Source organism: Salvelinus sp. IW2-2015, linkage group LG8 (assembly GCF_002910315.2).
Source record: "Salvelinus sp. IW2-2015 linkage group LG8, ASM291031v2, whole genome shotgun sequence".
In the NCBI taxonomy this organism is placed as follows: domain Eukaryota; kingdom Metazoa; phylum Chordata; class Actinopteri; order Salmoniformes; family Salmonidae; genus Salvelinus; species Salvelinus sp. IW2-2015.
This window is the reverse complement of record NC_036848.1, coordinates 54497315-54513468: the sequence shown is the minus strand read 5'-3', so window position 1 is coordinate 54513468 and position 16154 is coordinate 54497315. Positions and strand designations below refer to the sequence as shown.

Sequence of the window (16154 nt, the reverse complement as noted above, 5' to 3'; positions counted from 1 at the left end):
GTCTTTAGCCTCAAAGAACCAGGTTGTTAATTCAGTTCAAAACATAGATATGGAATTTCATAGATTCTATTTCTTTGTTTTAAAGATCGACTCTGGTCTCCATGCAGTAAGTGTGTTCTGCTTAGTGTTTGTTAGCCTTTCTAGGGATTTACTATTCTGTAATAGTTTAGCATCCATAGATCCATCTAGAGCGCTGTCTGTATGGACTATTTTTGTATCTCAAAAAAGAAAAATTACATTTAAGAATATCAAGAAATTACCTGGAATTTACCTGGAAGTGAGAGTTAAAAGTACATGTATTGATGTTTTATTGTTGCCAAAGAGAAGTATTTAATGAAGTATTGGGGCCAATAGGAACATCGGATATTTGATCTAGATTGTTTTAACCCACTAGTGGTGAGACTACAGCCTGGGTGCCAGTCTGTTTGTGCCATCATGCCACGCCTGGTGCCCAGGCTAGTGAGACGAAAGGGATGTGATGATGAGGCAAGTTAGCTTTGCACTGGTCGTGATTTAACGAAACAGGACTAGTTTAGGGATGCTGTCAGTAAATGATTCCCTGTCGTGATTAAAACATGACTAGTTTAGGATGCTGTCAGTAAGATGTCCTGTTGTGATTTACAACATGACTAGTTTAGGATGCTGTCAGTAAGATGTTCCTGGTCGTGATTTAAACAAACATGACTAGTTTAGGGATGCTGTCAGTAAGATGTGTCCTGGTCGTTGATTAAAATGACTAGTTTAGGGATCTGTCAGTTAAGATGTGCCTGTCTGATTAAAACAAACATGACTAGTTTATGATGTCAGTAGATTGTCCTTGTCATTAAACATGACTAGTTTAAGATGCTTCAGTAAATGTGTCCTGGTCGTGATTTAAAAACATGACTAGTTTAGGATCTGTCAGTAAGATGTTGTCTGGTCTTGATTTAAAACAAACATGACTTATTAGGATGCTGTCAGTAAGATGTGTCCTGGTCGTGATTTCAAACGATATGACGAGTAGGATCTTCAGTAAGATTGTTCCTGGTCTTGATTAACAAACATGACTAGTTTATGGATGCTGTCAGTAAATGTGTCCTGTCATGATTAAACAAAAATGACTAAGTTTAGGATGCTCAGTATAAGATGTGTCCTGCGTCGATGATTTCAAAAATGACTAGTTTAGGAGCTGGTCAGTAAGATGGTCCTGATGATTAAACAAACATACTAGGGTTTAGTGGAATCTTGTAGTTAAGATGTTTCTGGTCGTGATAAGAACATTGACTACGTTTAGATGCTGCAGTAACGATGTGTCGCTGTCGTGATTAAAAACATACTATGTAGGGAATCTGTCATTAGAACATTGTCCTGGCGTGTATACGTAAACAGACTAGTTATGATGCTGCATATAATGTTGTCCTGTCGTGATTAAACCAAACATGAACTATTTAGGGATGCTGTTCTAGTAAGAACTGTTCCTGTCGTAATTTAACAAACATGACTAGTTAGGATGCTGTCAGTAAGATGTTCCTGGTCTGATTAAACAAACAGACTAGTTTAGGATGCGTGTCAGATAAGATGTCTGTCCTGTCGTGATTTTAAACAACATGACTATTAGGGATGCTGCAGTAAGATGGGTTCCTTCGTGATTGAAGGAAACAAACAGACTATTTTATGGATGCTGGCGTAAGAGTTCTGGTCGTGATTAGTTAACGAACAGACTTGTTAGATGCTGCAGTAAGATGTGTCCTGGTCGTGATTTAAACAAACAGGACTAGTTTATGGATGCTGTCAGCAAGATATGCCCCACCCCACTCTACTTCCTGTATGTTATGAAATATAAATAAAGTGTTTTACACATCAATGTGTGTCTCGTGTATTTCTCGGAACACGCACAAACAAACACACCCAAAGGAATGAGATTATTATTATTTCTTCTTGCACAGTATAAACACACTGGTAATATACGGAATACACTCTGCAATGTGTTATTGTCCCTATATTTCATACAGTAAATTCAGTGCGTCTTTCTATACATTGTAGATTGATTTACAGACAAATGAAACTGGTTGAGAACTACATACATATAGAAACYGGTACAAAATACAACAGGAATATCTATTTTAAGGTACAAATCCTTTGTCTTATGTAGTAATGGCATGACAGAAGAACAATAGGATTAGTTAATATGCAGTTGTATGCAGTTAATATATATATGTTTGTATGCATGAATTCTTAATCCTATTGTTCTGCTGTCATTTACAATATGTATATAACACGGAAAATAATCTATATAGAATGCTATAACTTTGTGTATTGTGTATAGTGTTGAACTTTTCTTTCTCTCTGTCCTAAGACCGAGACTCCAGTAGAACATTGGGGTCCCAGTAGAACCCAGACTCCAGTAGAACGTTGGGGTCCCAGTAGAACCCAGACTCCAGTAGAACGTTGGGGTCCCAGTAGAACCCAGACTCCAGTAGAATGTTTTTACACACAGCCAGCCTGTTTATTCTCCGTAATATAGGCCCTTTGAAATATAGAAAATACTTTACTTTGTGACAAATGTATTGCTCACACAAACTAAAGATATTCCCACCAAATCTTACAAATCCCAACTGGCAGTAAGTAACATACTGTATGAACAGATCATAGAACTAGACCCCCAAATTAATATAGATAAAACAACGACATCTTCTTAAACTTAATGTATGCATAAATCATTATCTGTAACAAATAACAGAATAAGCTACAATTTCCTGCATACAGTATGTAACAGTTTTAAAATGCTTTAATTTTATTGAAGATACAGTCCAAGGCTAGTTGGGCTTGAATGCTATGGATAGTTTAGTTAGACAGGTTCAGTCATCATAGGTCCTGCTAAAACTAAATGTCAAAGGCAGTACATCGTCTACAGTACTTGAGAAAGATCAATCCTGTGTGTGCTTGGATTTTTCCAGCAGAATCAGCGTTTTTCTCTTCCAATTGGCTGGCTAAATATAGCTGTGCCTCACAGCAACCAATCAGAACCAAGGATAACAGGAAGTAGAGCATGGAGCTAATAGAGGATTGGAGGAGGAGATTGGTCATGGTCAGAGATGAGAGGCCTGGGTTGGTCCTCAGTGACCTGGGCTGGTTTCTCCTTTGGCGGGGGGACCCTGTAGGGACAGGAGAGATGAAAAATGGGAAGTGGGGACCAACAGTTATTAGCACCCAGGATTACAGAGCAGAGAATCATCACTTTTACTGCAGCAAGAGAGTGAGTTTGTAGCTGCCTCTGATTGAAGATGGGTTAAGGGTGAAATGAGACTGATGTGTGAACAAGGCAAGCAGTCATGCTACAAAATAAAATCAGCAGAGAATGAAGATTTGGTTATTCTGTTCAGAACGTTCATACAGACATGCACAGGGTACCATTTCAGACCCAGGCTATGGACCCTCATGAAACCAGACTAGCCAATGACAGTGACTAGTCGAGTTAGATAGTGAACGTAAGAAAGACCAAGTTGAGGTGAGAGGTGAGAGGAAGTTAGTGAATTAATGCGTGATAGGTTGGCTGAATGGCAACAGGTGCCTCATCTTGTCACTTACGACGGGGTCCTGCTGACTCAAAAGCGGTCAAACTGTTCACTCAAAAGCCTCACACTGAAAGGTAAACAGAGTCCTATGGTGTGAACATTCATGTCCATCTCAAAGAATACATAAATAATGTCACTTATCATTGTAATGTGTCACTTCTTAGTAAACTAACCATAGCCACAGTACTCATAAACATACATATTTATCACACTACACTTTTACATTTGATTAAACACATTCTTTACATATAACCAATGAATCTGCCATAGACKGTAAAACATATTCAAAAGTATTTTTCAAAAACCCCAACCAATGTAAATAATACAAAAGTTAGAGAATTATGTCATTCTCTAAAGCATGTTACTCCCCAGAATGCAATTTGTTCAGTACAACAAAACAAAAGAACCAACAAAAGAACCAACATAAAAAAATCACACAAGTATGCAGGCATACACAAACAGGCATATGACACATACACACAAGCAGGCATATGACACATGTGACACAAACATTACACAAATCACACAGAGTACTGTACAGACAGACACCAGTTAAATGGCACTACAATACCCGTTGCAGGTCAGGGCTCACAGGTCAGGTTTACATGCAGTTGGGAGAAGAACCTGTTTGTGAGCAGTAAGAAGAACTAGCTGGCTGGCTGGGGTATGGTGGTGGATCAGGAGAGAAGCAGTATAATATACTGTAGCCTACAGCGGTATGGTGGTGGATCAGTATAACTACAGTAGCCTACAGCGGTATGATGGTGGATCAGTATAACTACTGTAGCCTACAGCAGTATGGTGGTGGATCAGTAAACTACTGTACTGTAGCCTACAGCGGTATGGTGGTGGATCAGTATAACTACTGTAGCCTACAGCAGTATGGTGGTGGATCAGTATAACTACTGTACTGTAGCCTACAGCGGTATAGTGGTGGATCAGTATAACTACTGAACTGTAGCCTACAGTGGTATGGTGGTGGATCAGTATAACTACTGTTCTGTAGCCTACAGCAGTATGGTGGTTGGATTCACTATAATTACTGTAACGCCCTAACGCAGTATGGTGGGTGGGAATCAGCTATAAATTACTGTACCTACAGCGGTCACTGGGTGGTGGATCAGTACAAACTACAGTACTGTAGCGCTACAGCGGTAGGGGGGGGGGGGGGGGGGGGGGGGTGGGGGGGGGGGGGTGGGTGTGGATCAGTATAACTTACTGTAGCCTACAGCAGTATGGTGGTGGATCAGATAAACTACAGTACTGTAAGTCTACAGCGGCATGGTGGTGGATCAGGAGAGAAGCAGTATAATATACTGTAGCCTACAGCGGTATGTGTGGGATCCGTATAACTACTGTACTGTAGCCTACAGCGGTATGGTGGTGGATCAGTATAACTACTGTACTGTAATCTACACCGGTATGGTGGTGGATCCGTATAACTACTGTACTGTAGCCTACAGCGGTATGGTGGTGGATCAGTATAACTACTGTAGCCTACAGCGGTATGGTGGTGGATCAGTATAACTACTGTACTGTAGCCTACAGCGGTATGGTGGTGGATCAGTATAACTACTGTAGCCTACAGCGGTTGGTGGTGGATCAGTATAACTACTGTAGCCTACAGCGGTATGGTGGTGGATCAGATAACTACATGTAGCCTACAGCGGTATGGGTGGTGGATCAGTATAACTACAGTAGCCTACAGCGGTATGGTGAGGATCAGTATAACTACTGTACTGTAGCCTACAGCGGTATGGTGGGTGGAATCAGTATAACACTGAACCTAAAGGGCATGGTGGGTGGATCAGTAAATAACTACTGTACTGTAGCCTACAGCGGTATGGTGGTGGATCAGTAAATAACTACTGTACTGTAGCCTACAGCGTATAGTGGTGGATCAGTATAACTACTGTACTGTAGCCTACAGCGGCATGGTGGTGGATCAGAGAAACAGTATAATACTGTAGCCTACAGCGGTATGGTGGTGGATCATATAACTACTGTACTGTAATCTACAGCGGTATGGTGGTGGATCAGTATAACTACTGTACTGTAGCCTACAGCGGTATGGTGGTGGATCAGTATAACTACTGTACTGTAGCCTACAGCGGTATGGTGGTGGATCAGTATAACACTTTCTGTAGCTTACAGCAGTATGGTGGTGGATCTATAATTACTGTAGCCTACAGCGGTATGGTGGTGGATCAGTATAACTACTGTACTGTAGCCTACAGCGGTATGGTGGTGGATCAGTATAACTAACTGTACTGTAGCCTACAGCGGTATGGTGGTGATCAGTAAAACTACTGTAGCCTACAGCGGTATGGTGGTGGATCAGTATAACTACTGTAGCCTACAGCGGTATGGTGGTGGATCATATAACTACTGTAGCCTACAGCGGTATGGTGGTGAATCAGTATAACTACTGTAGCCTACAGCGGTATGGTGGTGGATCAGTATAACTACAGTAGCTACAGCGGTATGATGGTGGATCAGTATAACTACTGTAGCCTACAGCAGTATGGTGGTGGATCAGTATAACTACTGTACTGTAGCCTACAGCGGTATGGTGGTGGATCAGTATAACTACTGTAGGCCTACAGCAGTATGGTGGTGGATCAGTATACGACTAATGTACTGTAGCCTACAGCGGTATATGGTGGATCAAGTATAACTACTGAACTGTAGCCTACAGTGGTAGGTGGTGATCAGTATAATACTGTACTGTAGCCTACAGCAGTATGGTGGTGGATCACTAATAATTACTGTAGCCTACAGCAGTATGGTGGTGGATCACTATAATTACTGTAGCCTACAGCGGTATGGTGGTGGATCAGTAAAACTACAGTACTGTAGCCTACAGCGGTATGGTGGTGGATCAGGAGAGAGCAGTATAAATACTACTGTAGCCTACAGCGGTATGGTGGTGGATCAGTATAACTAACTGTAGCCGGTACCTAGCGGTATTGGTGGTGAACCTTCGAGGTATAAAACTTACGTGTATGTCTTAACAGCGGTAATGGTGGTGGATCCGTAAACTACTGGTCACTGTAGCCTACAGCGGCATGGGTTGGTGACCAGAGGAGAGAGCGTATGATTCACATACTAGTACAGCCTACAACGCGTAATGGTGGTGGATCAGTATACACTACTGTAGCCGTATGCAGCGGTAAGGGGTGGGTGCTCAGTATAGGCCATGTAGTTAAAGGATCTGCAGTATAACTAAACTGTACACGTCGCGGAATATCAGGCGGTATGCCGCAGCTCTCGCCGTAGCCGACTCAGTAATACTACCACAATAGTAGGCCACAGCGGTAAAATGATCCGGTGGATCAAGTATGTATGTAACTACTGGGTAGCTATACAACAGTGATGAATTGGATAGTAGGTGGATCACGTAAACCCTAGTTAGCATACAGCGTATGGTGTGGTTAGGTTACGAGATTAGTTCATTCACTGTTCGTACTGTAGCTGTCTTATGAGCTCAACGCGGTATGTTATGTGTGGATCAGCTCATCCCGGAGGCACGGTCTGCGAGTAACGTTGTTTATGCGGCGGTCCAGCCCACCATAACAGCAGTCCCATGGTGGGTCGGAGGTAGGGTAGTACTCCAGTACTATTACTAGTAACTGCCTCTGGTTACCCTTCCCTGGGCCTAGTCCAGAGCGGTGATCGCAGCTGGGATGGCACGCTGCACAGGATACTACTCGTACAGCTAAGTTATAGTACGGCTGTAATGCCTCCACAGCGCAGTCTCGATGATGGTGATCCCAGCGAATGAGAGAGCAGTTATATATAGACCTAAACTGATTAGGCCTTTCATACTGGTACCAGCCAACCCATCATTAGCAGCAGTAATGGTGTGGGTGGGATCAGTAGTAAGCGTACTCTGTTACTAGCCTAGGGCCTCGGGATTCGCGGGGCTAACAGGTATTTATGGGTTATACCCCTGGAAGTGGCCGTGACACCGCAACTTAATCCCCACGGGGCTGTAAGTGGTACTGTAGCTTACCAGGTATAAGTACCTATTACACTGGCGGGGGAGGGCTGGTGGTATCAGTATTACTGACCTTGAGCCTCTCTGGGAATTATCCATCCGATCAGCTAATAACCGGCGGTATGGTGGTGGAGCCTGCCAGTGGGAAGAGGGAAGTACAATGACTGTAAGTTTAGTATCAGTGGAATTTTACTCCCCACCAGCGTAGCCTAGCCGGTATGGGTTGTAGGTCGGTTGCACATGGCATTGATAATATACGATTAACTGTGACTAGTTAGCCTCACACAGCCGGTAAAACTGGTGATGCTTGCATTCAGGTATAAGGACTGATCAGGTAACTACTTAAAGTTCAACGGTGGGACTCTCCCGATCGCACCCTATAACTAACCGGTTGGGACTGTGTGGTGATAGGAGCTACATACAGTCAGTTATTTAAATACTGGGATCCAACACTACTGCAACCAACTTGTAGCCCACTGGTAAGGCTAAGCAGGCTTCAGGGTAATGTTGAGTGGTGTATCAGTCTGGGAGTATCCACACCACGCTTTACTGAAGCTGGCTGTGAGGGTCATGACCAGATTAACACGAGCGTAAGTTTGAATGTGAGTCTGGAGGGTATCAACGATATCACACCATTACTAGCTTAAGAGGCTCTGCTTAGCCCTGAGCGATGACGGTTATACTGAGTTGGCGTGGATCCACGACTCCATCACCCTACCACGTCGGTTACTGGTGACTTAACTAGTGTATTAGCATGGACAGTCGTGATATACTCTGTTGAATTCGTGGTGATCAGTATAACCTTACACCTCGAGAAAACCCAGTAATCCACAGCGGCTAAGGCCGTGGGTTGTGATCAGTATAGAGCTACTTGTGACTGTAGCTACAGCGGCGTAATGGTGGTGGATCAAAGTATAACCTACTGAGTACTGTAGCCTAACAGCGGATGGTGGTGGTGGATCAGTATAACTACTGTACTGTAGCCTACAGCGGTATGGTGGTGGATCAGTATAACTACTGTACTGTAGCCTACAGCGGTTTTCATTCAACAACCCTAACCCTAGCTTTATGTCCACATCCCGGTTCAACCCGAATACTTTAGCCTCAAACCTAACCCTTACCCTAATCCTAGCTCTATCCACAACCCCATCTCTAGCCACTACCCTAAAGCCCCATCTCTAGCCACAACCCTAACCCCATCTCTAGCCACAACCCCATCTCTAGCCACAACCCTAACCCCATCTCTAGCCACAACCCTAACCACATCTCTAGCCACAACCCAAACACTAACTCTCACAAGCCATTACAAATCAACAGAGATGCATGATGCCAACATCATCATTAAGTTTGCCAATGACACGCCGGTGATAGGACAGATCACTGACAATGACGATGAGACAGTTTATAGGAAACCTGGCAGTGTGGTGCCAGGACAATAACCTCTCCCTCAACGTCAGCAAGACAAAGGAGCTGATCGTGGACTACAGGAAATGGAGGACTGAGCACGCCCCCATTCACATGGAGCAGGTCGAGAGCTTCAAGTTCCTCGTCGTCCACATCACTAAGAAATTAACATGTTCCACACACACCCACATAGTTGTGAAGAGGGCACTACAGCGCCTCTTCCCCCACAGGAGGCTGAACAGGTTTGGCATGTGTTCTCAGATCCTCCAAAAGGTCTACAGCCTGCCCACTGACTGGCTGCATCARCGCCTGGTACGGCAACTGCAAGGCACCCGACTGCAATYCGCTACAGAGGGTAGTGCGTACGGCCCAGTACATCACTGGGGCCAAGCTTCCTGCCATCCAGGACCTCTATACCAGGAGGTGTCAGAGGAAGGCCCCAAAAATTGTCAAAGACTTCAACCACCCAAGTCATATAGACTGTTCTCTCTGCTTCTGCACGGGAAGCGGTAGTGGTGCATCAAGTCTTGAACCAATAGGACCCTAAACGGCTTGACTTTACCCCTACTGTACCTACAGTGCTCTCAGAAAATATTCATATCCCTTGAGTTTTTCCACATTGTTGGGTTACAGCCTTACTCTAAAATGTATTATATTGTTGTTTTTTCCACATCAATCTTCTCACAATACCCCATAATGATAAGAAAAACAGGATTAGACATTTTTGCTTTTTTTTTTTTTATTATTACAGAAAAATCACATTTACATAAGTATTCAGACCCTTTACTCAGTACTTTGTTGAGGCACCTTTGGCAGCGATTACAGCCTCGAGTCTTCTTGAATATGACGATACAAGCTTGGCACACCTCTATTTGGGGAGTTTCTCCCATTCTTCTTTGAAGCCACTCTTGCATTGTCTTGGGTGTGTGCTTAGGGTCTTTGTCCTGTTGGAAGGTGAACCTTCACCCCAGTCTGAGCAGGTTTTCAATAAGGATCTCTCTGTACTTTGCTCTGTTCATCTTTGCCTCGACCCTGACTAGTCTCCCAGTCCCTGCCGCTGAAAAACATCCCCACAGCATGTTGCTGCAACCATCATGCTTCACCGTAGGGATGGTGCCAGGTTTCCTGCAGGCGTAACGCTTGGCATTCAGGCCAAAGAATTCAATCTTGGTTTCATCAGACCAGAGAATTGCGTTTCTCATGGTCTGAGAGTCTTCAAGTGTCTTTTGGCAAACTCCAGGCGGGCTGTCATGTGCCTTTTACTGAGGAGTGGCTTCCGTCTGGCCACTCTACCATAAAGGCCTGATTGGTGGAGTGCTGCAGAGATGGTTGTCCTTCTGAAAAGTTCTCCCATCTCCACAGAGGAACTCTGGATCTCTGTCAGTGACCATCGGGTTCTTGGTCACCTCACTGACCAAGGCCCTTCTCCCCCGATTGTTCAGTTTGGCCYGGTGGCCAGCTCTAGTAAGAGTCTTGGTGGTTCTAAACATCTTCCATTTAAGAAAGATGGAGGCCACTGTATTCTTGGGGATCATCAATGCTGCAAAAAAATGTTGGTACCCTTCCCCAGATCTATAACTCCAGATGTGGTTGACAGTTTGTTGAAAATGTAAGCATCTAGAGAACATATATAAGGGACTATCTACAGTGAGTGTAAAAAAACATTAGGAACACCTTCCTAATATTGTGTTGCACCCTTTTGCACTCAGAACAGCCTCAATTCGTCAGGCATGGACTAAAATATATCGACAGGGATGCTGGCCCATGTTGACTCCAATGCCTCCCACAGTTGTGTCAAGTTGGCTGGATGTCCTTTGGGTGGGGGACCATTCTTGACACACACAGAAACTGTTGAGCTTGAAAAACCCAGCAGCGTTGCAGTTCTTGACACACTCAAACCGGTGTACCTGGTACCTACTACCATACCACCACGTTCAAAGTCACTTACATTTTTTGTCTTGCCCATTCACCCTCAATGGCAGACCTACACAATCCATTTCTCAAGACTACTAATCCTTTAACCCGTCTCCTCCCCTTCATCTAAACTGATTGAAGTGGGTTTAACAAGTGACATCAATAAGGCATCGTAGCTTTCACCTGGATTCATCTGGTAAGTTTATGTCATGTTCCTAATATTTTGTACTGTCAGTGTATAGCTGACTATTTAAAGGCACTGCATGCATGATAGGTAGTACAGAGAAGGCTTAGGGTGGGTGACTTAGGGTGGGAGACTAATTTTAACTAGCACTACTTCTACTAAAGATGGGAGCGGGAACACAAAATAATTTATCGTGACAATAGTAGCTAAGATTTTTTTGAGCATTTAAGTGAAGGTTTAGACCCATTTATAATTAGTTGTTTCATCTACCAACACTTTTGTAATCCCCAAGTATCTATAACTACTTTATTGCAATAGAGTAATTTAATGAGCCTATAGCTATGTTTCTATCCAATTGGCGACAGCTTTTCATGTGKATATTTTTTTTAATCCTCATGAAAACATGAACATTTTCCCAACACAGACGCATTTCTATCAAACTGACTAGTCTGTGTGTGATGACATACTGACAACAGTGCTTGCTAGCCTACATTATGAGATTATTATGGATGAGAGATTATTTTAATAATTCAAAAAATGGCAGCCAAGCATCAATCATCATTTCACCAGGAGAGGACCCTCGCTATTTATTGGAAAGTAGCATCAAGCTCATCACCGTGCACTTTCATCACCCTGTTAAATCACAACGTATTTCATCTGTAGCCTAATAAACTGCATGCCTTCCTGATTCGTGAGAGGACCACACAACAGAGCTCTTAACTGAATAAATGTCTATTACGCTTTTCTTCTATAGTAGAAAGTCATCGTACATTTGAGGTCATTTTTCAACATTACAACTGTTTTGGTATCCCCCCCAAATCATGCACAGCAATAATTCTCTGTACATCACTCAGATTGATCTTTACAACAAAACATTTGCTGTTCCAAAAACAAAATGACAAATAATAGAATAATCATATATATATATATATATATATATATATATATATATATATATATTATACAGTGCATTCTGAAAGTATTCATACCCCTAGACTTTTTCCACATTTTGTTACGTTACAGCCTTGTTCTACAATGAATTAAATTAATGTTTTTCCTCAAATCTACACACAATACCCCATAATGACATCACAATACTCCATAATGACATCACAATACTCCATAATGACAAAGCGAAACCAGGTTTTTAGAAGCCACACCTCAGTAAAAGGCATGACAGCCTGCTTGGAATTTGCCAAAGGGCACTTAAAGGACTCAGACTATGAGAAACAAGATTCTCTGGACTGATGAAACCAAGATTGAACTCTTTGGTCTAAATGCCAAAGCGTCATGTCTGGAGGAAACCTGGCACCATCCCTACGGTGAAGCATGGTGGTGGCAGCAACATGCTGTGGGGATGTTTTTAGGGACTGGGAGACTAGTCAGTATTGAGGGAAAGATTAACGGAGCAAAGTACAGAGAGATCCTTGATGAAAACCTGCTCTAGTGCGCTCAGGACCTCAGACTGGGGCGAAGGTTCACCTTCCAACAGGACAACGACCCTAAGCACACCGCCAAGACAACGCAAGAGTGGCTTCGGGACATGTCTCTAAACGTCCTTTTATTTGAATTTCATGTAATGGACATAACATAAAATAGTCCAAATTGGTGAAGTAATTTCTTTTTAATTGTTTCAAAAAATTTGACAAAAAAAAACAAAACAGAAAAGAGGTGCGTGCCTATGTATTCACCCCCTTCGCTATGAAGCCCCTAAATAAGATCTGGTGCAACCAATTACCTTCAGAATTGAATTAAATAAAGTCCACCTGTATGCAATCTAAGTGTCACATGATCAGTCACATGATCCCAGTATATATACACACCTGTTCTGAAAGGCCTCAGAGTCTGCAACACCACTAAGCAAGGGGCACCATGAAGCAAGGGGCACCATGAAGACCCAGGAGCTCTCCAAACAGGTCAGGGACAAAGTTGTGGAGAAGTACAGATCAGGGTTGGGTTATAACAAKAATTTCAGGAACTTTGAACATCCCAAGGAGCACCATTAAATCCATTCTTAAAAAATATGGCACCACAACAAACCTGGTAAGAGAGGGCCGCCCACCAAAACTCACAGACCAGGCAATGATGGCATTAATCAGAGAGGCAACAAAGATACCAAAGGAGCTGAAGGAGCTGAAGGAGCTGCAAAGCTCCACAGCGGAGATTGGAGTATCTGTCCATAGGACCTCTTTAAGCCGTACACTCCAAAGAGCTGGGCTTTACGGAAGAGTGGCCAYAAAAAAAGCCATTGCTTAAAGAAAACAATACACAAACATGTTTGGTGTTCGCCAAAAGGCATGAGGGATTCTCCCCAAARATATGGAAGAAGGTACTCTGGTCAGATAAGACTAAAATTGAGCTTTTTCGCCATCAAGGAAAATGCTATGTCTGGCGCAAACCCAAAACTTCTCATCACCCCGAGAACACAAACACACGCATGGTGGTGGCAGCATCATGCTGTGGGGATGTTTTTCCATCGGCAGGGACTGGGAAACTGGTTAGAATTGAAGGAATGATGGCTGGCGCTAAATACAGGGAAATTCTTGAGGGAAACCTGTTTCAGTCTTCCAGAGATTTGAGACTGTGATGGAGGTTCACCTTACAGCAGGACAATGACCCTAAGCATACTGCTAAAGCAACACMTGAGTGGTGTAAGGGAAAACATTTAAATATCTTGGAATGGCCAAAGCCCAGACTTTAATCCAATTGAGAATTTGTGGTATGACTTAAAGATTGTTGTACACCAGCAGAACTCATCCAACTTGAAGGAGCTGGAGCAGTTTTTCCTTGAATGGACAAAAATCCCAGTGTCTAGATGTTACCAAAGCTTATAGACATAACCCAAGAAACTTGCAGCTGTTGATTGCTGCAAAATGGTGGCTCTACTAAAGTATTGACTTTGGGGGGTGAATAGTTATGCACACTCAAGTTCTGTTTTGTCTTAATCTGTTTGTTTCACAAATAAAACGATATTGGTTGCTTCTTCAATGGTAAGGACATGTGTGTATATCAAATGATACAACCCCCCCCCCCACCAAATTCCAGGTTGTAAGGCAACAAAATAGGGAAATGCGCACTAGGTGGGTGAGAATTACTAAGCAAGCCACTGGTATTATGTATGTAGTTATGTATGTAATGTATGTATGTATATATATTATTATAATATATTTATTACACACACCACCAATCATACACACCACAACACACACACACACACACGACAACACGACCGTTAAAAAAGTTGGGGTCACTTAGAAATGTCCTTTGTTTTGAAAGAAAGCACATTTTTTGTCCATTAAAATTACATCAGCAATTGATCAGAAATACATGTAACATTGTTAATGTTTGTAAAATGATATGTAGCTGGACAACGGCAGATTTGTTTTAATGTTATATTTAACTATGGCGTACAGAGGCCATTATCACAACCATCACTCACTGTTTTCAATGTACGTTGTGTTAGCTAATCCATGTTGATCATTTTATAAGGCAAATTGATCAATAAGAAACCCTTTTGCAATTGTTTAGCACATGCTGAAAACTGTTGTCCTGATTAAAGAAGAATAAAACGGGCCTTCTTTAGACTAGTTGAGTATTGGCGCATCAGCATTTGTGGGTTGATTACAGAGCTCAAAATGGACGAAACAAAAATTTCTTCTGAAACCTTCAGTCTAATTCCTTGGAAAGACAGGATGATGGTTGCTGATAATGGCTCTGTACGCTAGTAGTATTATCCATTTTTTATATTAAAAAATATATAACAGCCGTTCCAGCTACAATAGTCATTTACAACATTAACAATGTTACGCCGTATTTCTGATAATTTGAATAATATTTTAATGGACAAAATGTTTTCTTTTTTTAAAAAAATAAGGAATTTCTTAAGTGACCCAAAACTTTTGAACGGTCGTGTAACGAAACAAGATCTCCCCTCCCAACAGAGTGGTCATGCCATCTCTTCAGATGTGGCAGTCTGAATACTCCTACCTTGGCCTTATTCTAGTGGAGAAAGAAGAAACATTGGCAGCTTCTGGTCGTAGTAACTCGTTTGAGAGCGCTTTTGTCTCTACATTTAACACAGACAGAGAAGGGGGTTGGCAAAGCTAGGGGAAGAGAGGAGTTTGGTCACACAAACAGAGACGGTGCGGGAAAGAGACAGCAAGGCACATGTAAAGAAGACACCATTTTGTTTGTGGCGGGAATACGTTTTGGGCTGTAAATGCCACTTATTCTTCTCTTTGGCAAGTTGTAATAATTGTGTCAATCTAATAGGATTTAAAGGGTGATTCAAAGATAGAATTTCTGATTTAGACAGGACCAGGTATTAACGAACATATAGACAAGCAGACAGACTAGCGTCTTTCTTTATTCAGCACATAGAAATAACAGACATGTTTTATCCTGCCTCARATATCATGCTTTTTTCCCATTCCCTTTATTTCAATACAAAGACTAAAAGTACAAGAAGGCTGAATGAAGTCCCAAAAACAAATCAACTCCTCTCCCTTTGAGGTTGCACAGTTGTTCATTTCATATGTACTGCAAATATATATGTCACAATAGCAAGAGTTACAGTACATGTGACAAAAGGCTATTTATTACAACGCTCTAAATGGCTATTGATCCAATTATTGCCATAATTTGCAGTTGTGCTGTTGGCAAATGGATGACTGATGACTCCTTTAAGGGCATCTCATCCATTCATTCACTTCCAACGTTTCTGTATATATGTGTGCAGATCAGAATGACCTATTATTTCTGTGATATATGGTAATTACACAACGGTTAGATTGAACGGTTTATAGCTAGCCAACATTTATTGATGTTAGTCACAACGCATCTTCCTATTGTACGCACAGCAAGAGGCACGGTGTAGTCACAATTATGGTTCTTTGTTAAAAGTTGGCATCCAGGCAGCACTGATTGGAGGGGATGAGAACAGAGGCTGTTGCTTTGGCAACATGGTTTCCACACCATGAAATGTAGCACCTTTGTTGTGGGATGGCCGAGGTGCACAGCTATCAGTTGTTCCTTCTTTCATGCATGAACAGTAATCCTACTCAGAGCCTCACAACTCTTTCTCTCAGGGATGAACAGT

General features: G+C 42.4%; 1 protein-coding gene and 1 long non-coding RNA gene across 2 annotated transcripts in view; one reads left to right on the top strand and one right to left on the bottom strand.

The window, feature by feature from the left end:
• Nucleotides 1-771: 771 nt before the first annotated feature.
• Nucleotides 772-1843, top strand: LOC139028167 (uncharacterized). The gene is made up of 2 exons (XR_011480370.1): nt 772-802; nt 1709-1843. It is a non-coding gene; the product is annotated as an uncharacterized lncRNA (long non-coding RNA).
• A 76-nt stretch (nt 1844-1919) lies between these two features.
• LOC111968174 (BAR/IMD domain-containing adapter protein 2-like) overlaps nt 1920-16154 on the bottom strand; it is a 159952-nt gene continuing 145717 nt past the window's right edge. The window contains 1 exon segment of the mRNA XM_070445012.1: nt 1920-3134. Coding sequence (XP_070301113.1) covers nt 3035-3134 — 100 coding nt within the window. The 3' untranslated portion in view covers nt 1920-3034.